This window comes from Papaver somniferum, chromosome 6 (genome assembly GCF_003573695.1).
Source record: "Papaver somniferum cultivar HN1 chromosome 6, ASM357369v1, whole genome shotgun sequence".
Classification (NCBI taxonomy): Eukaryota; Viridiplantae; Streptophyta; class Magnoliopsida; order Ranunculales; family Papaveraceae; genus Papaver; species Papaver somniferum.
Genome location: NC_039363.1, coordinates 141,778,302 through 141,804,537, shown reverse-complemented (window position 1 = coordinate 141,804,537; position 26,236 = coordinate 141,778,302). Strand labels below are relative to the sequence as shown.

Here is a 26,236-nt window from a genome sequence, read left to right as displayed (position 1 = left end):
TACCTTTCTTCTTTCTTTTATAAGCTGCAAAGAATCAACATGCCGTTAATCCCATGAAACTATCATTGATATCAAAAGACTTACTGGAAATAAGTAAATTATAATGTACTTTATGTAATAATTTGATTATGTAGTGAAGAATGGATTTGTGATTCGTGAGCGTTTTTTTATAGTATGTATAGTGATAAATAAGAAGTACATAAAATTATATATGAAACTCTTACTGTTAGAGCATTGCTCGGTCGAGCTAGCAAGCATTGCTATCTCAAGCTTTTTTGTCAAGTTTAGTTGATCAAAGCTATATACTTTATTTCTAGTCTATTTATAGTTATGTCTCGGATTATGATAGACTATGTAGTTGAGCTTTAGACTTCACACATTTGGTATATCTATATAGACTTTTATATTACACATATTTGGTATTTAGAGCCGAGTTTAACTCGCTTATCTATTTCTCGAAATGTGTGTAGGAAGCTTTTTTGCTTTAGCTATGTTCATCATATTCATGACGAGTTTAGTTGGAAATAGTTTGTTTGTTGGAAACTAAATATAATGTCAAAAGATGATCATGTGAAAATTACCTTGAAAATTACAAAAGATGATTTGTGTGACACAGTCATTTGATGTTAACTTGGGAAGTTTTGTATCGATCATTCGATCACTTGAAAATTACTTGAAGCTAATGGTTTGTGTGAGACAACCATTGTCGTCTTCCAAGGATGTTTCAATGATTGAAATGAGAGTTTAGAACGATTACCCATGTATGGATATAACACGGTATGCGTACGTAGTATACGAACTGTATTGTGATGATTCAGGTCCGTAACTATTGTTTGCGTACCTAGTATGCGAACGGATTTACCTGAGAAGGTCCTGAACTCTTGTTTGCATACCTATTATGCAAACGGATTTACATGAGAAGGTCCGGAAATCTTGTTTGCGTACCTAGTATGCAAACGGGTTTACCTGAGTTGGGTCCGGAACAGTTATTCGCGAACCGGGTTTGCGAATGGCTTTACTAGGCCAAGGTCCGGAGCTGTTGTTCACGTACCTGGTTGGCGAACACAGTTGTAAAGTTCTGGAGTCGGTCATGTATGATTCTCATACTCATGAACTAAAACATTTATGATTTAAGAAATGCAATCTTGCAAACCATGGCTTAATGTTCATGAATTGATTCTTGTATAAGTACTTTGTACGATTATGAATCAAACCGATTTCGATTCAATTTGTTCATATATATTTCTATGAGATAGTGAAAAATTGAACAACTCTACTTGAAACAGAATTAGATTCATTTGATTATCTTTCATGATTGATTGATATTCATGTTTGATCTAGAAGTGTTAGATGAATATGGTTAAGACAAAAGTGTTCATATGGCTAACTTCGGTAATTGTTATTGAGCCAACTCAATATACACGTTTAGGTACGGTAACCCATATCTAAATGAAAGTATATTTCATGTGTGTGTAACAATCTAAGACCATCTAACAATGGAGATTTATTGCTTTATTTTTAAGCTGACTTAACTTGAATCTTAAATCAGGATTTCATCTAACGGTGAATATTGAATGCTTTGTCACTAAGCTATCTTAGCTTTGATTGAAAACGAACCTGATTTGGGAGACTATAAAGGAGAACTCTAGCAACTGGAAAACATAATCCCCACACTTGTATGTGTTACTAGTTGCGTACTAGAGTCGATTATCCTTTAACCTAGTTTTTTCCAAAACCGTTATAGGCTAACGACTTGAAGACTTCATTGGGATTCGTGAAGCCAGATCCAACTATTTTCTCTATCGTTGTGTATTCTGATCTCACTTGTTCAATCATATTGAGTTTTATCTTCTCTAAGATTTACTCGAGATTTATCTATGATAGGTAAGATATAAAAATTAGTTACAACAGTTTTTCGTCTCAGACTCTTGTGATTCCGCAATAATTTTTCCTGTTAATCAGTTGGGTTATTATGAGGTAACTAATATTTCTAGGCTGGTCTCCATGAGTATAAAACTGGATTATAAGTTTTTTCATGTTCACCTTGATTTATCAAAAGACGGAACAAAAACCGAATAAAGAATAGACATATCTGTGGGAGACAGATTTATTTATAAGTCTTCGACTTTGGGTCGTAGCAACTCTTAGTTGTGTGTGAAATCAGCTAAGGGAATCAAGTACGCAGAATTCGGCGTGGTTCTATAGGTGTAAGGAACGCGACTGTACCTTAATCGGTGTGGGACTTGGTTAGGGCTCAACTACATTCCAGTCCGAAGTTAACTTGTAGTAGGCTAGAGTCTGTATCGGCTTAATACACTATGGTGTTCAAATTTGGACTAGCTCCCGGGGTTTTTCTGCATTTTCGGTTTCCTCGTTAACAAAATTTCTGGTGTCTGTGTTATTTCTTTTCCACATTATATTTGTTTATGTAATTGAAATATCACAGGTTGTGTAATGAGAAGGAGATAAAAAATCTTTGATATAATTGATTGAGTCTCGCTTTTAAGTTGGTGCTCTCGGAATTACATTAGAGTTTAGTCCATACATATTTCCGAACAAATTATTGAGTGTGGTTGTTATACCCCCGCTTTTTCAATTGGTATCAGAGCAGGCAAACACGCTAAGACCTCATAAGTATGTGTTTGTAGCAATCCGACTCTATAGACAATAAGTAGTGTTTTCTCAAACGTCACATCACCAGTTCAGAAACATTCTGACTTGGTTCAAATCTTGGATTCTCTCACATCTTTTTCATTTCCTGAAACTGTGTATAACTGGGAAACTCGCCTGGACAAACAGTTGGATGAAATTTCAGATGAAAGTGATTCAGATGTTGAAAACGATGTTTATGAGGAAGTCTCACAATATATCAAGCCTATTGACCATCTCACTAAATAAAAAAAGTCAACGTCTTGCTTGACTGATTTTCTGACTCCTCTCTGTAAAAAAAACAAGAAAATGAGAAAACTATTTAAGGGTTATGATTGTGGATATAATCTATTACAGTCTCTTCTTAAAGATCATGAAGAAGATGTGCGTTCAAAAAGTTCTGAATGTGAAAATCTTCGTCGTAATCTCTTTGTGTTGAAAGAAAAACTTGCAGAATCTGAAGCAAGGTGTGACTCTCGACAAAGTTGTTTCAGTGAAAGATAAAAAAAAATTCATTCTCGAGAAAAACAATTAGAGGCTGACCTACTTGCTGCTCACGATAAGGTCAAAATGTTGGAAGAAAACTTGAAAAAAGTTTATCTCTAGCTTAACCAAATTATCCATTATGCTGGAAACATGTAAAAAACATCGTGATACACGAGGTTTGGGCTATAAAGGAATAGACGCTCCAAGTATTAGTAAGATTGGTGTTGTTCATGATAATAACGTTTTCCAACAGAAGAATCTCACTGATAACAAAAGTGATGATTTACCTCCAGCAGCTGAAGTACCAGAGAAGGTTCGTCAACCTCCAAAGACAGCTCACATGAGATCAGGTAGTAGCATTCCATTCAGCTTCCATTACTGCGGAAACAAAGGTCACCTTGAAAGGAGATGTCATTTTCATTTACGGAATGAGAAACTTCGTAACATTCTTGTTTGGATGTTTACAGAAGTGACCAAACCTGTATCTCATATTACTAGTTTTAATTGTCCAACCTTTAGACAAATAAAGTGATGTGATGAGCCAACTTTTGTTTGTAAAGTTAGTAAAAAACCTTTTCACAATTGTAACAGTTGTCAAAGGGTTAATGTTATAAGTACAAATAACGATCTTCGTGTTCCAATAAGAAGAAAGATGGTACTGCAAAAGGAAAATCTTTCAAACTATTCATCTATGGGTGAAGAATGTTTTGGATCGGAAGGCTTAATGGTTCCAAGATACATTCACATCAATAATCATGTATCAAAACTCAAGACCAGTATCAATAGACTCAGGCGCAGTATTAGAAAGGCAAAGAAGGCAGCAACATCAGGTAATTCTTATTCTTTGTCTGTTGATTCTCTTGAGACTAACTTGATTTTCTCATGAAAGGAAGGGTAAGAGAGTCAACACATTTTTTCTCATCATGTTACAACTTGACTACTTTTTTTTGGTGCCTCCTCCATCGAGACCATGTGAGGAGGGCACAAGATTCTCAAGAAGACATCTACTTCTTGACAAAGTGGTCTTTATTGTATATTGGTTATTTTTTTTTTGGTATGTATAAAAGGAAAACGATCATCTTACTGTCGAGCCTTGCTCCATTTAATATTTGCTTTTGATATTTTGTATGATCAACATCTTTGTTGCAAATAATTAAAAGCTTCGTAATCCTCAAACACGCAGTTTATTTGTTGTTCTTCAATGAATCTCTTGCGCTCTAAATTTATTTATTGAGATAATATGTTTTGCCTGAAGTTTTAAACTTGTCCTTGGTGATCGGTTCAAAACTTGTTTCTGGTTTAGGATCCACTGGTTCATTGGTTCTGAATATCCTTATTCATGTCCACGAACGACTCGTGATCTTGGTTCATGATCGGGCGTATGGTTCCAACACTAGCGTGTTTGGAAAGATCTATATGTGACCCTAGGGTTTATTCCTAGAAAAACATATATATATCTAAGATAGATTTCCTGATCTCTTAGATATATGTACGCTCCAAAACCCTCTTGAATTTCACGAACTGCACGATGAATGGAAGCAAAAAGGAAAACAAAATTGAAGATGGAAAGGTTATTGAATTTCATGAGAATCCTCTCACCATAACCTGTTACTTTGCATGCGATCATGAAGACAAAAGACTCGTTCAGATGTCATCTGATTTGGTTGGAAATCTTCTCCGAGATTTTGAGGTTGTACATGAACAACTTGCAATTTCAACAAAGAATCTTGTTTTTCTGAAGACCGAACTGAAGAAAGCGACTGATGATCTAGCTATTGTTCGATCTCTAATTGCTGACTATGCTTAAGTCTTTCAGTATGGTTTTAGGTTTTTATTATGTCTAGGAAACTTCTTATGAGAATTTATTCTTATGTTTAAGAAGGATAATTAGGGTTTGGAATAACATTATTTGTGATTACACATAGCTATTTCAACGATTTTCGTCTTGCAATGTTTTTAGATTTATTTATTTAAATTCTAAAGTTATTTGGAAGATGATTTTTGCAGTATTTAATCCTTTTGATTTCATATATTGCAAATTCCTTATGAGATATATGTGTTTACGTTCGTGAACTGTGTTTATCTCATATATGCTCAAAAGTTAAGTGTATTGTGTCATTATGCAAATATTGATGAAACATAGAATGAACTTTTGAAAATATTTCGTAGTATTGATCTTTCTCTGATCCACTTTTATGCGAAAGCACTGTATGGCTTCGTAAGTTTTCTTATGTTGAGCGTTTCCGATTAAATTAATCAATAAGGTCTTCTTGTGATTAATTTATTCGAGTTTATTAGTATACAAATCCATGTGATTTTTTAATGTCCAAAGAAATCCTTCTTTTCTTGTAAAAGTAAGGTCGCTCATGTTGTTCTCTTTGGAATGACATCAAATGGGGGAGATTTCTTAATTGAACTTGTGCTTAATCACCATATCTTTGTAGGGAGTGCGGTTGTGGATATTGTACGAGTTATCTTGTATCTTTATAAACTCCTTAATGAATACGCTAAGTTTCGACTATGTGAAATCATCGAAACAAAGTTGATATGTTCTCTTTTAGTCATGGAGTATCTTTTTGAAAATTTCATTATGATCCTGTAGTTTTCGTACCTTTGCCAATTTATATTGACAAAAAGGGGGAATTATTTGGTAGTTCACACTACATACATATGGTTTACGGATCATCATGTAAGGGGGAGTGGTTTTCATTGTAAGATGAAGTATTGACTAAGGCGGACTGATACATATCACCATAGTATTATTTCAAAGTTGTGATACAAGTGAACTTTAATTATCTGTATTAATAATATGACACTGTGTAACAATGATTAAGAACATATGTTTTCTTATTGTTATATCTACGGATCTTCGACAACAATGATATTGAGTTGAACACGTTCAGAATCGCTGAAGTACTTGGAGTAACGAAGAATTCAAGGGATGTTGAAGAGCCAAGGAAATCAAGCATGATGGATGAGAAAATACAAAGTTTATTTATTTTGTAATCCATATGTATTTATAGTTTTGTCACTAAAATTGATAAAAGGGGAGATTGTTAGAGCATTGCAAGGCCGAAATCGCAAGCGTTGCTATCTCCAGCTTGTTTGTCAAGTTTAGTTGATCAAAACTATATACTTGATTTCTAGTCTACTTATAGCTATGTTTCGGATTAGGATAAAATGTGTAGTTGAGCTTTAGACTTCTCGGTGTTCACCAATCGAAGACGAAGATCTACTAAGGAGATTGGAAGAACTTCATCAACAAAAGGTATGTGGAGACTAAAACTTATCTATTACTCGGAATTCTATTCTATTCTATCTTCTAATGAGATTAAGTCGTATAGTTATCTAGACTTTTACATTGTACACATTTGATATTTCGAGCCGAGTTTAACTCGCTTATCTATTTCTAGAACTATGTATTGGAAGCTTTTTTCTTTAGCTATGTTCATCATATTATTGACGAGTTTAGTTGAAAACAATTTATTTGTTTGAAACTAAATATAATGTCAAAAGATGATCATGTGAAAATTACCTTGAACATCTTATATGATTTGTGTGAGATAGTCATTTGATGTTAACTTGGGAAGTTTCGTATTGATCATTCGATCATTTGAAAATTATTTGAATCTAATGATTTGTGTGAGACAACCATTGTCGTCTTCCAAGGATGTTTCAATGATTGAAATGATAGTTTAGAACGATTACCCATGTCTGTATACAACACGATATTCATACCTCGTATGCGAACTATATTGTGATGATTTAGGTTCGGAACTCTTGTTTGCGTACCTAGTATGCGAACGGATTTACCTGAGAAAGTCCAAAACTCTTGTTTGCGTACCTATTATACGAACGTATTTACCTGAGAAGGTCTGGAACTCTTGTTTGCGTACCTAGTATGTGAACGGGTTTACTTGAGTTGGGTCCGGAACGGTTGTTCTCGAACCTGGTTTGCGAACGTCTTGACTAGGCCAAGGTCCGGAGCTACTGTTCGCGTACCTGGTTGGCGAACACAATGGTAAAGTTATAGAATCGGTCATGTATGATTCTCATACTCATGAACTAAAACATTTATGATTTAAGGAATGCAATCTTGCAAACCGTGGCTTAATGTTCATGAATTGATTCTTGTGTAAGTAACTGTGTACGATTACGAATCAAACCGATTTCGATTCATTTTGTTCATATATATTTCTATGAGATAGTGAACAATTGAACAACTCTATTTGAAACACAGTTAGATTCATTTGATTATCTTTCATGATTGATTGATCTTCATATTTAATCTAGAAGTGTTAGATGAATATGGTTAAGACAAAAGTGTTCATATGGCTAACTTCGGTTAACTGTTACTGAGCCAACTCACTATACACGTTTAGGTACGGTAGCCCATATCTAAATGAAAGTATATTTCATTTGTTTGTAACAAGATAAGACCATCTAACGGTGGAGATTGATTGCTTTATTTTTAAGAAGACTTAGCTTGAATCTTAAATCAAGATTTCATCTAACGGTGAATATTGAATGCTTTGTTACTAATCTATCTTAGCTTTGATTGAAGCAACCCTGATTTGAAAGACTATATAAGAGAGAACTCTAGCAACTGGAAAACTTAATCCCAACACTTCTCTGTGTTCCTAGTTGATTGTTTATAAGTCTTCGCTTTGGGTCGTAACACTCTTAGTTGTGGGTGAAATCAGCTAAGAGAATGAAGTGCGCAAAATCCGGCGTGCTTCTAGAGGAGTAAGGAACGCGACTGTACCTTAATCGGTTTGAGACTTGGTTATGACTCAACTACATTCCAGTCCGAAGTTAACTTGTAATAGACTAGTGTCTATAGTGGCTTAATACAGTGTGGTGTTCAATTTGGACTAGGTCCCGGGTTTTTCTTCATTTGCGGTTTCCTCGTTGACAAAATTTCTGGTGTCCGTGTTATTTCTTTTCCGCATTATATTTGTTTATATAATTGAAATATCACAGGTTGTGCGTAGTTCAATCAGTTGATAAATCCGACCTTGTTTGTTGGATAGAACTTGATTGACACTTGGGCATTGGTATTTAGTACCGTCCAAGTTATTTCTCATATCAATCAGGCTCGCAGACTTCTGTCTGTTTGATTTGCTGATTGTATTGAGGATGAGATAAGAACTCTTTTATATAATTCTTGATTGAGTCTCGCTTTTAAGTTGGTGCTCTCGGAATTGCATTGGAGTATACGCCATACAGATTTCCGAGCGAATTATTGGGTGTGGTTGTTATATCCCCTCTTTTACAATTACCATATAAGATTATGAATAAGGAAGGATGGAATTGTCGTCATTACTGTACTCGGAAACAAGACATTATTGCATGGATTATCTTTTTACAGGAAAAAAAAAAGTGAATAATATTATATACTCCCTCAGTTCCTAAAAAATGAGATACTTTTTTTATTTACACAATTTTTAAGACAACCATGTGAGAGAGCAGTTTTTTTAAATTTATTTCTAAAACTACCCTCAATAAAATGTTTAACTACTATAATTGTCACTAATTAACATTAGTTTTGGGAAGAATATCTTTGAAAATTCATCATATCATAAATTAAAGTACCTCTTTTCTAGATACAAAAATTAAAAGGAAAAGTACCTCTTGTTGTAGGAACGGAAGGAGTACAAATAATGGAGGCTAAATATGGTAAATTGTCTCCTAGCATATCCTTAGTTTATGACGCTACTCATGGTTATATCACTGAAGACATCTTGATTCAAGTCTATGGAAGATTAGTGAAAAATACTGACTAGAAAATAAAATTGATTTTTCACTATGATACATATGCTTGAAAGTGAAAGACGAAGAATTCAATTCATACTATGTAATGACATGATATATACTTTGATTTTATTTTCCTTCTTATTCGATTGTAATGATTTAGCGTGATTTCTTTTTTCTGCTTTGCAACTTATATTTTTGTAAGCTCATCACTGAACTGTTGTCTAAATGGTGTTAGACGGTTTTATAAACATGGCCAAATATCATAATTTTCATGGACGACGGTGCTTCTCAAATCAGAAATTTAAAATATATGCTCCCGTGGTTTCAAATGATTTCCGGTTTGAAGACTATTTTTTCTAAGAGTAGCCTTTTTGGTGTTGGAGAGGTACAAGATTTGGAGGGATTGACTGAGATTATGGAATGTTCTTGTAGTTATTTTTCTAATTCTTATCTAGGTATGCGGTATGCCTTTGGGGGAAAAGACTAATTCGGCTTCTAATGGGACAAAGTGATAGAAATCTGCAAAAGAAGGCTTGCTTCTTGGAAAAGGAAGTCGCTCTCTGAAAGAGGTAAGTTAACCCTTATCAGAATTGTGCTGCAAAGTATTCCTGTTTACTATTTCTATTTATTCATGGCACCTGAACATATTACAAAAGAGATAGAGAAAATTATTAGAAACTTCTTACGGGATGAGTCTAATGATGTTAAGAAGTGTTATTGGGTTGGTTGGAAAAATGTTTCTAAACCTGTGAAAACGGGAGGTCTGGGTATTAAAAATCTAAGAGTTATGAATACTTCTCCACTTCAGAAGTGATGGTGGAGATTCGGCAGGGAACCTGATGCTCCTTGGGTGAAAGTTATGACAGACAAATATGGTGTTGCTGATCTTGGCAAAGGAAAAGCATCGGGTCAGCTTGTGGAGGAATATTTATTCGGTCTCGGAAGATTTCTTTAATTTCCATGTTCAATACTGGTAAGGGGGACAAGATAAGATTGTGGGAGGATAAACGATGCCTTAAAGGTCTGTTGTGTTCTCTTTGTCCTAGATTGTATCATTTGTCTTCTAACAAGAATTGTTCTTTATCGGCTGCTCACAACGTAGGTGACGAAGGTTATGGATGAGACTTAGGTTTGAACCATAATAAAAGGAGATTGTATGATGCTGAAATTGAAGAGTTGACTGTTCTCATGAAACACCTGGATGCAGTTAGCCTTTCTACTTGTGAGGATGACCAACTCATATGACTGGGGGATAAAAAGGGATCTTTTCTGTTAAGAAAGCTTATGAAGCTGCGATGGTTTTGGATACTCCTACCATTCCCTTTTCAAAGTCTAAAATTTGATCTAAAGCTTGGCCACAAAAGGCTGGACTTTTTCTTTGGCAAGCTTGTTTGGGTAAGCTTCCAACCATGGATAACCTGCATCGTCTCAATATGGCTCTCGACTCTTCTAGTGTTTATCAGTTGTGTTCTAACGACGTTGAGTCAGTTGATCATCTCCTTATTCATTGCCCAGTTGTATATGGTGTTCGGTTTTACTTCTTGCGGTTTGCCGGTAGGTTAAGTGCTATGCTGCAGTCTGTTGAAAGAGTGGTTGTCAGTCGGAAATGCTACAACATAATGGACCAAGACAAACAACTTTGGAGGAGACTCCTGACAACAATCATGTGGGTCGTATGGCTTGCTAGAAATGCTAAAATCTTTAGTTCAAAAGAGATCAAAGTCCCAGATATCATTAAGGATATTAAAATTCAAGCTTTCAATCGGGCTAAAAGGGCCACTTGCTTCGCTGGTATAAACACTTCTCTAGTCATTGCGGGATGGGAGCAATTCTTCATCAGACCTCCTTAGTTGGTTTTTAGGATTCTTTTTTATTTTTCCTTGTTTATTGTAGGGATTTTCTTGTCGTTGGGTTTCGGCATTTTTCCGGGGTTTTGAGTGCAGTATTTTGCACCTTCTTCTTCTTGTATTCTTGGGTTGGATTTCTTAATAAATTCTTCTTCGCCGATACAAAAAAATAAATCCAAAACGGAACCGCACCACATACACCGCTACCTGCTTAGATTGGACGAGCTAGGAATAAGCGGAAGAAGACACGAACTCTAGTCGAGCTAAACGAGTCAAAGATAAAAACAGTCGTTATAACGGCCACGTTTACCGTCATAACGGCCTGCCTGGATTCAAAATTTGTATTGTTGTTAATTAACACACGTTAAATTTGAAGCGCACCTTTTTTGTTCTAGTTGGCGTGGGATATCCAACAGAAAGTAGAACCAGAGAGAAACAAAGAAAGACAGAACTAGGGTTGCCATCATTCTCAGGTCAAACTCTTCAATCAGGTTATCATCATCATCAAATCATCTCTCTTTAATATAATTATTACTCTTGAAATTTCCAACTTACCGATTTATATTAATATGTGATCTTTCTTTTTATAGAGCTATTAATTTGTTTATGGAATTCTCGTTTATTTGTTTTGAATCAAGGTTTAAGCTCGATTGATGGTAGAACTTCATCATCGAATTTAAAAAAAACGCCTTGATTGATCGTAGAGATCGAATTGATTTCCATAAAATAGTAAAAAACTTTGGACCTTATCTGGCAAAGGCTATTCATGTGGTTGAATTTTGAATTACTAGAGCTTCTAAAATTCACACTCAATTAGGGCTTCTGAGCTAAACTTCTTTGACAGACACTTCGGAATAACCTAGATTTCTGTAGGCACACGTGATACTTGCTAGAGAAATAGTTTGGCTCGTTTTGAGCTGCATCTGCTTAGATTTTCGGCTGTGAGCTTCACTATCTTATGTCTCTTGGGAAATCTGTCTGGAGACAGGTGAATTTGGTACCAACACCATTTTTATTATTTAATGAAATTTTGAATTCTCCTGTTTGTGGACTTGTTTGCCATATGTGGTTAATACTAAATTTGTGATTCTAAAGCACCGGGCCATATTTTGTGTGCATATACAGGTTAGTACACTGATACAACTAAACCTTAGCTTCTGCTATCACAACTGGAATTTCAAGTTCTCAAACTCGGTGGTAAATCAATTATGAATTATGCTGGTTATGTTTAAGAATCTAGACCTGTCGCCTGTGAATAAAGCTGATGGAGATAATCGAGTACCTTCACCAGACTTCCCTGTCTTATAATCCACCACCATGGGCATCGGTTACTGCTGGAACCCTTGTAGTTATCACTCTTATTCTCTCCATGTACCTTGTTTTCGATCACCTCACATCGTACAAGAACCCTGAGGTTTTCTTCATTCTATTCCTCACTTGTGCAGTAGATTTGTCATTTTATTTTAGCATTCAGAGTATAATATGTTTATTGATTGTTTCTCACAGGAGCAGAAGTTTTTAATTGGTGTAATCTTGATGGTCCCTTGCTATTCCATTGAATCGGTAAAGTCTTTGATCTAAAGCATATCATGTGAAATCTGTACATGTATCATGTAGAGAAACATAACATAACTACTGTCCACATATTATTTTTCTCAATCTGTTGTTTAAAATGTCACGTAAGTCTATAATGGCTGTTAACATGCACTTCAACTGTATGTCGAAGCATTTGATTATACAATTTAAAATCACCACTAGTTTCTGGATGGTGATGCAAAAATACATATTCTTGTATTTGTTTTCTTTTCTTTTCCTTGACAAGCCTATTGCAAAAAATTTAAGAGCTTAGAAGAGTATATACGTGTCACTTCGTGAAGTTATTGGCGATGCATGTTTTACTTCAATTTGCATTACTTTTGTTTTGTTGAAATACCATATTAACCTATGTTTTCTAATGAAAAGATTCATTTTACAGTTTATATCTTTGGTGGAACCATCACTTAGTGTTGACTTTGAGATCCTGCGTGATTGTTACGAGGCTTTTGCCATGTATTGCTTCGGACGGTACCTTGTTGCCTGCTTGGGTATGCCTCTGGAAGCTTTATGAATTGGTATTATAGTTTAACAGAAAGAAATGCACTCAACAATTTATTAAATAGCAAGACTTCAGTGAAATGATTAATAGTGTGGATGAGCACACTGAAGAATATTTTTCATTTAATTTTTTTACATATATGTGATTCGTTGCGTAGTCTTACTCTCTTACATGTTTCCAGAGTAATCAAGTTTTTGTATTAGCCTTTTCGAGTCCTAACTCTTTCTATATCCTCTTTACAGGCGGAGAAGAAAGGACAATTGAGTTCATGCGGAGAGAAGGAAGGGGGGCGGGTTCAAAAATCCCCCTTATACAACACAGTCTTAGTCATGAAAAGGGAATTGTCAAGCATCCGTATCCTTTCAAGTTATTCTTGAAGCCGTGGAAACTAGGTCAATGGTTCTACCAAGTGGTGAAGTTTGGTATTGTTCAATATGTATGTTCACCTTTGGCCAAAGAACTCCAGTCCTTTTCTTTACCGAGCATAATATACTTCTGTCTCTGTTAACAAGTATGTCACGAAGACTTGTTTTTTGCTGTTTGTTTTGTTTGCAGATGTTAATAAAGACTTTTACTGCTATTTTAGCAGTTATTTTAGAAGGCTTTGGGGTCTATTGTGAAGGAGAGTTTAAGTTAAACTGCGGGTAAGATTGGGTTAATAATTTGCTGTGTGTTAAATAGTGTTTTTCTTTATTCTTCTCAGCATATTTTCAGTTATAATTGGGTGCCATTTTCTTTTGTTAGCTGGGAGTCTTTATTTCTGAAAGTCTGATTGGTTTTTTTCCTCAACGTTTTAGGTATCCTTACATTGCAGTGGTCCTCAACTTTAGTCAATCATGGGCCTTGTACTGTTTAGTACAATTTTATACTGTGACTAAGGACGAATTGGCACACATAAAACCACTGGCCAAGTTCCTGATGTTTAAATCAATTGTCTTTTTGACGTGGTGGCAAGGTATAGCAATTGCCCTCCTGTATCAGCTAGGTTTATTCAAGAGCCCCATAGCTCAAGGTTTGCAATTCAAATCAAGCGTTCAAGATTTCATCATTTGTATAGAGGTAATTTGTGTTACTGATTCTCTCCTTTTTGCCAGTATATTTTATGCACCACTGAGTCAAAATGTCAAATAGGAAAAAGTACTCTTCCTTTATGGTAAAATATTTATGCTATATGTGTATGGTGATTTCTAACAATTGCTTGCTGATAATATCATTCAGTCATTTATATTTACTGATACTTCTCTCATACATTATGTCCCATAATCTTGTTCCACATATTTTGTATCTACCACTACTATAAAATTGTCAAAGTCACATGGATAAATAACCTCTGTATTAGAACATCTCTCCATATGATTGACTTAGACTCAAGAAATTGGAGTTTTAACAAGTTTTTATATCTTCTTCCAGCACAGATGGCCGTTGCTTCTGTAGTTCATCTCTATGTATTTCCTGCCAAGCCATACGAGCTATTAGTTCCTTATGTTCCTGGGAACATATCAGTACTTGGAGACTACGTATCTGCAGATTGTCCTTTAGATCCAGAAGAGGTTAGGGACAGTGAGCGCCCCACAAAGTTACGGCTGCCACAACCTGATGTAGATTCAAAGAGAATAGCCATCAGAGAAAGTGTTAAGGATATTGTTTTCGGTGGAGGTGGATATGTAAGTTCTCTTAAATCCTTTGTTTATTCTTTAATGAGCTACAGTGATGAAAATACTCCTGGTATATACAGTATCTAATTTCTAACAGGGGATAGTCCACGAGTGAGTTTGGGGGAGTTTAATGTATTTTGAATCTTGGGGATTTTGAGGGAGTGTAAGAAAGTGTGGGGAGTTTGAGAGAGTTTGGTGTTTTGAGTGTGGGGAGTTTGAGAGACTCTCCAGAAATCTCTACTTTTTTGAGAGATTTGGAGTGAGGAAAAAATACACTATAAACTACCTAGAACTCCCCAGAACTCCCCCAAAAACACCAACTCCCTATCATTCTAATTTTAACGACTAACAGGGAGTTTGAGAGTTTCTTTCAAACTCCCCCACGACTAACAGGGTTTTCTAGGGAGTTCGGGAGACTCTTGTAAACTCTCCCACGACTAACAGAGATTTCGAGAGACTCCTTTGAACTCCCCCACGACTAACAGGAAAAAACCAAACTACACCCAACTCCCCCAACTCCCTTGAGGACTAACACCCTGTAAGTCTATATGGGACTCTTGATTAGGCAAATGAATTTGCATTTCGTATAAATCCATGATTTTATGTTTAAGATTAATTGGATGTTAATGTCGGGTTTCTGCTGTTTACAGATTGTGAACGATGTAAAGTTCACTGTAACTCATGCTGTGGAGCCTATGGAGAAGGGTTTCACAAGGTTTAATGAGAAAATACATAAGATCTCTCAGAACATTAAGAAGCATGATAAGGAAAAGAGAAGAGCCAAGGACGATAGTTGCGTCAGCACTTCTTCACCGACACGAAGAGTGATCCGTGGAATTGATGATCCACTCTTAAATGGTAGCTTTAGCGACAGCGGGGTTGTAAGGACAAAGAAACACCATCGCCATAGAAGATCAGGGTACACCAGTGCAGAGAGTGGGGGTGAAAGCAGTGATCAAAGCTACAGTGGGTATCTTATTCGTGGGAATAGATGGGAAACCAAAGATTAAACAATTTGGGAACACTGAAGGGTCTGAATTATAAGAAAACAACATGATGGGGAATTGGGTAGCCGTAAACAGGGATTCTATCACGTTTCAGATTCCAATACCTAAACGAGATGTGAAAATCAACTCGCATCGAGTCTAATTGATCACAAAAGATTTGCTTGAAAGGAGATGTGAATTGAGTCTTGTTTGGTTCTAGGAGGCTCCTTTTCTCCATCAAGATGTGGGTTCTGGTATAGGCAACGCAGATTTAGGATTCATTATTATTGTCCATAGTTCTTTCTCATATATTCTCTGTATGTAATTGTGCTATTAAATGGTTTCCTTTTTTTCTCCGTTCATTTTTCAAATTATATAACAACTGAATATCACTTCATTGCCTATTTATGGGTGGATGTCCAATGAAAGAGGAAATTGAGTTATCTTTTCGTCACTCTTCAAATCTACGGGGTTTTATTACCAGATTTTCGAGATAGAAAAGTAACAGACAGAACAGTTATGAAGTTGTATCCGAGAACACAAATGTCAGACATGGCTACTAATTCTATCCATTCGTGTGTATCGCCGTTTGTGCTTAACCGGAAGATGAGCAGAGCGGCCGAAGTAGTATTTAGCGTCCGCACCTGCCTGACCTAGTGGCTACCGGTACGACCGAGTGATTCATGCTCGCAGAGGCCTCACCCTGGTATACACTGTAGTTCGCTGAAGCAACTCAATGAGAAAGGTTTTAACCAGTCTGGTGTACTTGCCTAATAGTATAACCTTCTGGAACTGGTGGAATGAGCACGTGGAGAGCGGTAAAATTGAGAAAGACCCAACAAGCGCACCAGTGGTCTAGTGGTAGAATAGTACCCTGCCACGGTACAGACCCGGGTTCGATTCCCGGCTGGTGCATTCGTTTTTCTTTCTTTTTCATATTGCTCAGCTGAGCGACAGTAGTTGGCTTATATAACCACCTAGCTAACTCGAAGTGAATTGGGATATGAAGCAGACACTATTGTGGATTTTCGAGTCCAAGGCTCATTATACATCACATTCTCAACCATATGAACAAGGCTAGACAACGGCGATACGAGAATAAATCCAAGAAGAAAATTTTCAGAAGCCCAAAAGGCCCCTCCGAGTATTGTTATTAGGAGGGAGAGAATGGATATGAGGAGGGAAAGATTGGGAGGAGGGAAAAAAATCCGTGAGGAGGGATTGACTTATTAAAAGAACGGTAAGAAGTCTGTTATATCCTTGATATTCATTATAGTTAGATATCTTTTGCATGATCCCATAGATTTGCTAAGAGCAACGGCTATGGAGTGAGGGTTCTCATTCGATATGAATGAGTTTCACTTTATTTGATCAAATTAGGTGTTGCTATGGAGTGAGAACACACACTCATTCTTCAAAAATCACCCACACACTCATTGAAACGAATGAGTAGTCGAAAGTCTTCACTAAGCGGCTGAAGTTCAGCCGTTTGGGGAAAAAAGATCTTGAGCGGCTAAAGATTTGGAGCAGTGATATCCCACACGACCTTGCGGGAAACCATCCCGCTCAAGCGGCTTCTTTACCGTTAGATCATGCTAAAACCCAGATCTAACAGCCTTGAACCCTTTAGGAAAAATGGTGAGTCCTTTCCTGAAAGTAGTGTGTCCTTCCTGAAAGTGATAGGTCCTTTCCTGGATGTGAATCTAACCATTGATTTGATATCCAACGGTAAAGAAGTCGCTTTTGCGGGAAGCCATCCCGCAAAGTCGTGTGGGATAGCATTTGTCAAAGATTTGCCTCCCAAGCACTTTTTTAGTTTTCTTATTTACTTAAAACTCAAAAAAAACGGGTCCCACATGAATTTTATTAATAAAAAACTCTAAATATTGCCCAAAACGGCTGAAGATATGCCGCCTGGGTAATTTTTTTCTTCTTGAGCGGCTAATGATTAGCCTCTTAGCCTATTTTCTACTCATTCCATAGTGCAAAAACCACTCTTTCACCCAGTCTCTCACTGGATTCGGCAGTGAATGAGTGCAAAACACACTCATTCCATAGCCCTTGCTCTAAGAACAACAATGATATGGACTAAACCAATTCTTATATCATTATAGTTGAATTTTTTTTCTTTTCGCATGATCATCGATATCTTTGAAAAATCTCAGCAGTTAATCCTAATGAAAGACATTATAAGTACATCACGTTCTTTCAACCCACATCAACAATGGTTGCTTATGAGTTGTCTGTTGGCTGGCAGTTGCGTTGGTTGCAACCACTGATTTATTTGCAGGTAATACTGTACCTGTTTATTATCATCTGCTCATTTGCAAAACACACTCATTCCATACTGTACTTGGAGATAAAAATCCTCAAAACCTACTCCTATGATCTTATCTAGCAAACTGCCATAGAACAGCTTTGTGTTCGCAATTAGACTTGCTGATTCTGAAAGACGTCAATAAACATAGGTAATCACGGTAACGAATACCCCGTAATTTTTGTGTTTTAATCGGTTTTTATAAAAGATTAGGGATTGAGATTTAAGAACCCTAAAATGCTATCAAGGGTGGCGTGGGTATTTTAAAAATAATTACTTCTATGGTATTCGACTTTGACCCCGTATTGATTCGAGTTTAGCCAAAATCTTTCCCTCCTCGTATCCATTCTTTCCCTCCTGGACTCGACCCCTCCTTCCCTTGTGTATCAACTAACTTACACCAATCATGATCAAACCCCTTCTGAGCACAGATTTTACAGGTCATATTTTTCAGGGCCTGCCTGTATGAGCTTTCCATATCAGAGCCGAAAACATGCAAACATTGACAATTTAGACAACCCATGTAATACTTCAACGGGGAAGCATTTGATAAAAAGTAAGAGTAAATGTGCTGATCTATTCGGATAAACAGTAAATACATAAAAACTGTTTTTGACAAGAGAAAGATAACATTCAGAAAGCCAATACAAGCCACAAGGTCTAAGAATGCGAGCATAAAAATTGCATCAGTCTGAGTTACATCCTAAGATCTGTTTGGTGGGTTCTGTATCATACTACAGCTGCTGAAGTTTTTACTTACACCACCTTCTCACCCGCTCACTCTGAAGAAAGAAGTCTGTTATGAACCCCTTTGGAGGACTCACCTACCTCCGTACAGGTGGCACACCTCTACCAGCACCAGGTGGAGCACCACGCCCTGTAGATGCAGCCTACAAAAGGAGAAAACATAAATACTGAATTCCTACACCATTCTATTCTATTGACATAATTCTAACTTCCTGGTTGAGACTTATCCAATCAAATTTCGACAGGAATGACGTCATATAAAAAACAAGATCAATCTCCTTCACTGCAAATTACAGCTAGTAGGGTAGAGCACTTACTCTGGCTCGCATTCCAACAGCACGACCACGTCCAACTCCAAGTGATGAACCCTTACCCTTCAGAAATTCAAAGACACAAAGAAAATCAGAAGATAAGATTATCATTCAATGAACCAAACTAAGAAGCACATGTTACGAACCCATACCTTGATTCTAGCATCCAAGCGCTTGAACATGGGTGCATTTTTCAGCATATCCGGAATGACAATAAATCTGAAGATCATGATTAAAATTAGTACAGTAATTAGTTGTTGATGAATTTCTTTAAAGTACATGCTGCTTTCACAAATAAGATAGTGAAGAACTCACCTGACTTTGCTGCCACGAATGAAGACATGCTCGAGTTGTGATATCTTCCCATCCTACAGAGACAAGTAATAACAAATTTAGGCTCTAACTATGCAGCAAGTAACTGGTTCAGATTCATAAAGTGTAGCAGAAGTAATGAGTCACATATTGAGTGGTAACATACTCCAACATCACATGAGAGCAATACCAAGTTATAACACACGGACGAATTCAGTCAACAAAATACAGGAATGACTTTCTATCTCGTACCCTAACATTCCAGCTAAAGTGAATACACTTAGAAGCAGAAATTATTTAAGTAATCACTCCCATGTTTCAAAAAGTTAAGAGATTCACACAGCAGCCACTACAATATGTAAGAGATCAAATTCTAATGTTTGTCATCAAGCAGTTACTTAAAAGGCGAAGCACACATCTAAATTCAAACGAGGGCGACTGGTAAAGTTAAGCAGATAGAAAACAAGTGATGGTTAAGAAAATTAATCAGAACTTTCCAGTGACCATAAAGTTGCAATGAAGTTTTGCCATTATGCCTAGTAATCATGGTTCCTTAAAAGTCGTGATTGTTCAACAACCATTGTCACGGCCAAGGGATTTAGTCTTTTAGATACTTTGAGTTTACCAGTTTGCCCGTTCTTAGCTTCAACTATTTAGAGGTTTACAGAATCAGGCATGCTTTACACACACATACACAATCTCCATGTTCGAAAATCGTTACAGGACTAATGAGCCCACATCACTTGTGGGATCACTCACAACAAAGGCTTCCATGTAGAAAAATCTGTGTCAACTTTTACCTCTCTACTGTTTAAGCACATACATCCAAAACCCTACCCTGAGAAATACATCAAGACACACAACATCTCAACCATCTAACCAGGATTTGAAAGATCATTCAATATTCAAGCAAAAGGAAATAAAATCATCAAAAATATAAGAACTAGGGTTAAGTTAATATTTCTAGGGTTTTAAGATCTGGGTTTATGAAATAAAACTCAAAACCTAAAAACAAATTTTTAAATCAAAGAAAAAATAACAATAATTCACAAAGTGATTGAAGAATAATTACCTTGGCAGTGTATGTAATGTTTTCAAGCTGACAATTCCAATTATCTTCACATTCAATCATACTTCCTCGGTAAAGCTCTCCGCTCTTTAGTTCTACAGTTACAATATGACCTGCTGCTTCATGTAATAGTTTCACTGGTATTCCCAAGCTTCTACTCATGGCTGCTATTACTCTGTTTCACAACCTGCGCAGGTTCTTTCCTCTCGTTTTTTTTCTTCTTCTGCGTCTTCAAACTGAATTCGATGCGTAGCCCTAATAATAAGATTTCTTATTTAACCTACCAGCAAAACTCTCGGAGTAAGAAAAATAGAAGATTCGGGCCAAACTTTTGCGGACCTCGTAGCGTAGCCCATTTAACATCTCATGGGCTTTGCAGAGACTTCGATCGGGGACCAGCCAATTTTTGGAAACCTTCTTTTGAGGCTGAAAAAGCATAGGTTATCAGGGGAACCTTCGGTAAGCCTCAAAATATGTTTCAATTTTTGAGGGACATTTCTGAATTTGAAACTAGGTCATTATATAGTACTCTCTCCGTCTCTATTATAGAGGTGAAGTTGTAAAAATTTGTAGTCTCATTAGATAGGCAGACTTTCAATTCCAAGATGAGTTTTTTTGTATATTGCCCTTATTTGTTATAGGTAGTTATCACCACAATTAAGTTAATGTTTCTAGTATTAGAAATTGTACAAAAGATAAAACAGGAAAGAGGATGAAAATGTAGGAAAAAAATAAAAAATCTTATTCTAAGAGAAACTCATTTCTCCGCCTATATAATGGGGACGGAGGGAGTAAATATTAGTGAAAACTACTACCACACCCATTTTTCAAATTTTGGTCACTGTAAAACCCACCGACAAAAAAGTTCAGGCGCGCACTCATTTTTTGGGTCAATATTATTGCCAAACCCAAAATTCTTAGAATTTTTTTTTCGTTTTTTAACAGTTCAATCTCCTCTTATCTGTACCTCTCTTTGGTTTTGATTTTCATTACAAAACCTTGGTTCAAAACGAGTTTTGATTTGTAGATTGGCTTTCAATGAATAATACTTTACAAACCCATTCCAATGGATTTCAAAAATACAGAGTATCGTTTGTAACTGAGATTGATTATCCTTGATGATTTGAAGAATGGGTTGAACAGATTTTTAAAGATTTGAAGAGCATTGGAGTATGGATTGAAGCCACGACAGATGGGTTCGTTCAACTCAGATTGAGGGGTTGTTGATTATTATGAAGAATCAGAAGTTAGGGTTTCTGAGGTGAAATCTATAACCTTTTCTTAAATTTGGTGCCTTCGAGAGACGAATCGCGATTCTTTTTCTTTGCATTCTCAATATTTATCAATATATATCTCTCCAAAAAATCTCATTTTGTTTGAACGGAGATAATTCTTGAACTCAATCCCAAAATTCTACTCCTTATTTGTTCACAGTTTTCGGTAATACCAGTTCCTGCTTTCGTGGTTTTTTTCTTGGTTATTCATTTCTAATTCTTGATATGGGAAGTGGTAGAGAGTAGTACTGGACAGTGAACGCCATCGTTCTGTATCTCTACGGGCAATCCGGAATTATGTTATAATCATTAATATAGTTTCAACCAGTTTATGTTTTTGTATCTCCATCTTTCTCAAATGAGTTAAATTCTTTTTTGATGGAATGGAATGCAAATGTTGAAAGTGACCTATTTTCACCATTAGTGAGGACACCACAAGATTACCCGTCCAAAATTGTTTGGAAGAAGGGTTTTATTCGATTAGTTCTTGTTGAAGGTATCTTATAGATGTTAATCATTCTTACTGCCTTAATGTTTCATGTCTGGTCATGCCAAACTTCTATTACTTTCCTTCCAGGTATTTTCATCATTCTGCCCATCCTATTTTTTATGTTTGATTGATTCCTGCATTTTTATTTTATTTTGTTTTGATCAGAAGAAAGGTCTTTGTCCGTATGGGGACTAATGCAGATTTGCTCATGGAGTTGGTGAGTTACGTCCAATGATTCGTGACCCGTGATATAATTGATCGATTCCTGTATGTTTCCATTTAATTGTAGTATGTGCCCAAGGAGACCCAGACTGTGAATGGGTACCAACACTAGTTCTTATTGTTAAAGATTAAATTTTTGAATCACTGAAGTGAGTTAGGAATGGTGGTGTTGATGTTGGTTTCAATGGGTTATTCATTTAAAAGAAAATGAATCTAAAAGGATGCTTCAATAGCAAGGCAAAGGAGATGGAAGTGCAAATGGGTTTGGTGTGCATGTGACGTGCATATAAAAGAAAATGGAGGTGTGAATAGTGATGCATAACAGGTTATGCATTTACAAAATTGGTTGCATAACTTGTTATGCATTCTAGAAATTGGTTGCATAACACGTTCTGCAGCTTTTTTCTTTTGCATAACTTGTTATGCAGTCCTGAAAACGGTTGCATAACACGTTATGCAACTACTTTTTTCTTAGTATTGAAACCAACAAAAAATAAGGCTGCATAACTTGTTATGTACCTATAATAATATCTACATAACATGTTATGCAGTCGTGAAAATGGATACATAACCTGTTATGCATCCGAAAATATGCTGCATAATGCATTATGCATCGAGAAAATTGTTGCACAATCTTTTATGGATCGAGAAAATAGATGCATAACCTGATATGCATCCGTAAATATGGATGCATACTGCATTATGCATCAATTTTTTTATGTACGCGCTAAAATCAACCAAAACAATGGTTACATAAGTTGTTATAGATGCATAACTTTGTTATCCAAATGCATAATTTGTTATGCAGTGGAGAAAATGGTTGCATAATTCGTTATGCGTCTGCAGAATGTGTTATGCATTTTTTTTGGTGGTTCCATAATGGTTATGTATCAAGTTTTCGAAAAAATTTCCTAAAATGATAATCACCTCCGATTTTTTCGTGAAAAACAAAAATTCGATATTCTTGTTTGTACTCGTTGCATAGTGATAGAAACATTTTTGTGTCTGATATAATCTCAATTGTATTTATGGTTAGTGCTCGATTTTGTATTTATTTTGGCTTTTTGTGTCTTTGTAGGTGTTTTTGAAAAAATAAGATTTTGCGGCGAAATTGGCTCGAAAAGTGTTCTTTGCGTTCATGGGAGGACATTTGCTATTCGGACCCTCACTTTGGATAAGGGGTAACCTAATTACTAAGGGGAATCCCATTTCCAGGCAGCTGCTAATCGCACCCCTACTCTGGATAGGGGGCGACCATCTTCTACATTTGAATTATAAGTTTTGGCGGGAAATATCTTGACAGTTTCTGGCACATTTAGGGTTCTTGATTTGAAGGAGTTTGAGGTCGATTAAACCTTGATTTTCATAGGATAGACTCCTTATGGGTTTAGGAATCTGATATGGGTGTTGAAATCGATTAGACTGGGCTCAATTGACGGATTTTTATCACAATAGAAAATATGGAAAGTCACGTGTGTGACATGTTTTAGGGAATTTTAGAGAGATTAAAGTGTTGTAAACCTTCCCAAAGATTTGTATCTATCTAAGGAAGAGTTTAGAATAAAAAGGAAAGCTCAGAAACGCGTAGAAATTCTAAAACAAGAAATTGCCGCAACTTTGTCGTGAAGAGAAGGAAAGAGATTTTGGAAGATTTGGGAGAGATTTAATCGGTAATTTCGATATAAATAGATTGTTTGGGTCATATAGTGATGAGTGCTAAAAAGTGCATATTTCTATATATTTTTCTTGGCATTTAACTAGTCTTTTGTGCATTAATTCTACATTTTATCACATATTCTGTATTTTCATTGTTTTCAAGAATAAATATTTTTATTAATTAATTTTGCATTTTTAGGTTGTAAATAAAGTTTGGATGAATTGCGGAGCGAAAAGAGCAGAAAAGTAGTGAAAAGTCGGGAGGAATTACGCAAGGAAGCCGCGAGGAATGTTGTGCACAAGACCAAAAGGCTAGAAATGGGGTTAACAAGGAAGAATTGTTCTTAAAGAAGATATGGGCTTGTCATACCCAAGGTCCAAAACCCTTACCCAAACCCATTTCCAATATCCATACCCGCCTCCATCTTCAGCCGTCAGATTGGATCATCTCAGCATCCTACGGTCGCTTCCTCATAGTGCATCAAAATATGAAGCTCCTGTCAAACACTATAGCACCTAACTCCATCTTGAGCCGTCAGTTTCGTTGTGTCACGCAACCAACTGTCGCTCAAGACCTGCTTCCATCTTGCCGTTAGAATCAATCTAGAATTGATAATCCAATGCTTTCGCTTCGATGTGCATCAGATTTTGATGTTCCGCTCAACACTACAACGCCTGACACCTATACCCTTCATCCAAACGCACCTTACCCAAATTCTCATCTTCCTCCTTCGAGCAGTCGAGCTCTGCTCCTGCCATCTCCACCCTCTCCGTCGCCTCAACCACCACCACTCCCCTCCACGAGCCGTCAAATACCCAAACACTCGAACCCATCACTACCACCTAATCCCCCATCATTCTAGCATACTATTCTATCACTTTCTCCTCTTCACAGTTCCTGAAACCCTAGGAGAGAAAATGATGGAATAGCTCGAGCTAGGGCAATTGTACCAGAAGAGTGAGCAGGAGAGGAAGAGGAAGCGTGGGTCAAGCTAATTGAGTGGATATCCGAAGTAGTTGGTAAGAATTTTTGATTTAATTTGTAAACCCTAATTTTAGAAATTAGGTATTTTGGGGGAATTGAAATTGGGTATAAATAGAAGGCTTGTGTGTTGTGTTGGGGCATGCTTGGGCTAGCCAGAGCTTCACCCAAGAGGACTGGACTAGCTAGTTTCTCAACTGTGTTATTTTCAATTGTTTTGCACAATGTTTGTTATGTTCTGATTTCATGTCTAGGGTTTAGATGAAACCCCAATTCTGATGTTAAGTTGTTCATATTCTAGACAATGTTCTTGTTGTGATATAATGTTGTGGATAAATATGATCTAAACATGTCAGCATTTTACTTTCACAATGTATGCCTTGTATCCATTGTAGTCAGGTTATTTCTATGTTGAATGTGTTGCAACTCATGCTTAATAGATTGTTGTTCATAACTTTGACTAATTGTACTTTAATCAGACAGTTAGTACTTGGTAGGAACACCTTAGTTGCGATTAGAATATCCTTCAGGATTGTTTAGCTATCTAAGAGGTTAATCCATAGTTAGTTGCATTGTGAGAAGGCAGCTAGAACTAGGATTAGGATCATCTTAGAGACACTGAACCATTCTCCTAAGACCATCCTTTGATGAGCAGCAGGCATAAAACCTCAACTTCCATCTTGATAGTTAGATGAGGCTAGAACTTCACTAATATCTATACAAGGAACAAGACTCTATTAGAACTAGGAGGACTTAGCTTAGGAAAAGGGTGGATTCAATATCCTAGTCCCTCCCATATCACTGCCATTTAGAATTCTTTAGGAAATCACTTAGAAAACAACATATCACCCTCCTTGTCCATGTGGACTTTCCCCTACTTGCACACTAGCTTCATCAAGACCCTGTATACTTGTAGGTAAAACATAGGTTGTAGTTTTAGGTACTCTTTGCCCAGCTACCATATAGAAGGGGTGTCGAGAGTTTGGGGACCTGAGGAGAGCCAGAGAAGAAGAAATCAGAGTTTTATCAAACTCAGTTTCTGCTTCTGCTGCTGCTGCTGCTGAAGAGGAAGAACACGAAGAACATTGACGCACAAGCAAATGTCGCAGAAAACTGTCGTTGTTCAACAGCAGAAGATAAGTAACGTTTATATACAACAGTAATCATTGTTCCTCTTTGTACCAGAGATCTGTAACACTTTTACACTGTTGCAAATCAGCCGCTTTTCACCTTTCACTCTTTTAATCAACTTTTGAGCAACAAACATGTATTTTGAGCAAGTGATTAATATGAGGAGCTAAACCCCATTGCTGAGGCGATAGAGGAAGCTATTTTTCCAACAAAAAGTGGTATATTCTTATTTATTTATTTATCGTAATTA

At 36.5% G+C, this 26,236-nt stretch overlaps 2 protein-coding genes and 1 non-coding gene across 6 annotated transcripts; 2 read left to right on the top strand and 1 right to left on the bottom strand.

Moving 5' to 3' along the window:
- The first annotated feature begins 11,115 nt into the window (after positions 1 to 11,115).
- Positions 11,116 to 15,929, top strand: LOC113289585 (protein LAZ1-like). 4 transcript variants are annotated; one of them, XM_026538883.1, is made up of 9 exons: positions 11,116 to 11,230; positions 11,865 to 12,153; positions 12,246 to 12,302; positions 12,715 to 12,823; positions 13,077 to 13,270; positions 13,390 to 13,478; positions 13,632 to 13,893; positions 14,250 to 14,498; positions 15,140 to 15,929. In XM_026538883.1, exons 2-9 carry the CDS (start codon positions 12,004 to 12,006, stop codon positions 15,497 to 15,499), a joined length of 1,470 nt encoding a protein of 489 aa, XP_026394668.1. In that variant the 5' UTR covers positions 11,116 to 11,230; positions 11,865 to 12,003; the 3' UTR covers positions 15,500 to 15,929. The 4 variants fall into 4 exon arrangements, with proteins under 4 accessions (XP_026394668.1, XP_026394671.1, XP_026394670.1 ...); XM_026538885.1 differs by having other exon boundaries at positions 11,153 to 11,212; XM_026538884.1 differs by lacking the exon at positions 11,116 to 11,230 and adding an exon at positions 11,328 to 11,727.
- Positions 15,930 to 16,319: 390 nt separating this feature from the next.
- TRNAG-GCC lies at positions 16,320 to 16,390 on the top strand. Its single transcript has one exon. It is a non-coding gene; the product is annotated as a tRNA-Gly (tRNA).
- A 1,921-nt stretch (positions 16,391 to 18,311) lies between these two features.
- LOC113286257 (small nuclear ribonucleoprotein SmD3b-like) lies at positions 18,312 to 20,492 on the bottom strand. The gene is made up of 5 exons (XM_026534920.1): positions 20,235 to 20,492; positions 19,166 to 19,218; positions 19,003 to 19,069; positions 18,857 to 18,913; positions 18,312 to 18,682 (listed from the first exon to the last, which is right to left on the bottom strand). The coding sequence occupies exons 1-5, from the start codon at positions 20,391 to 20,393 to the stop codon at positions 18,617 to 18,619; spliced, it is 402 nt and encodes a 133-aa protein (XP_026390705.1). The 5' UTR covers positions 20,394 to 20,492; the 3' UTR covers positions 18,312 to 18,616.
- Between the last annotated feature and the right edge of the window lie 5,744 nt (positions 20,493 to 26,236).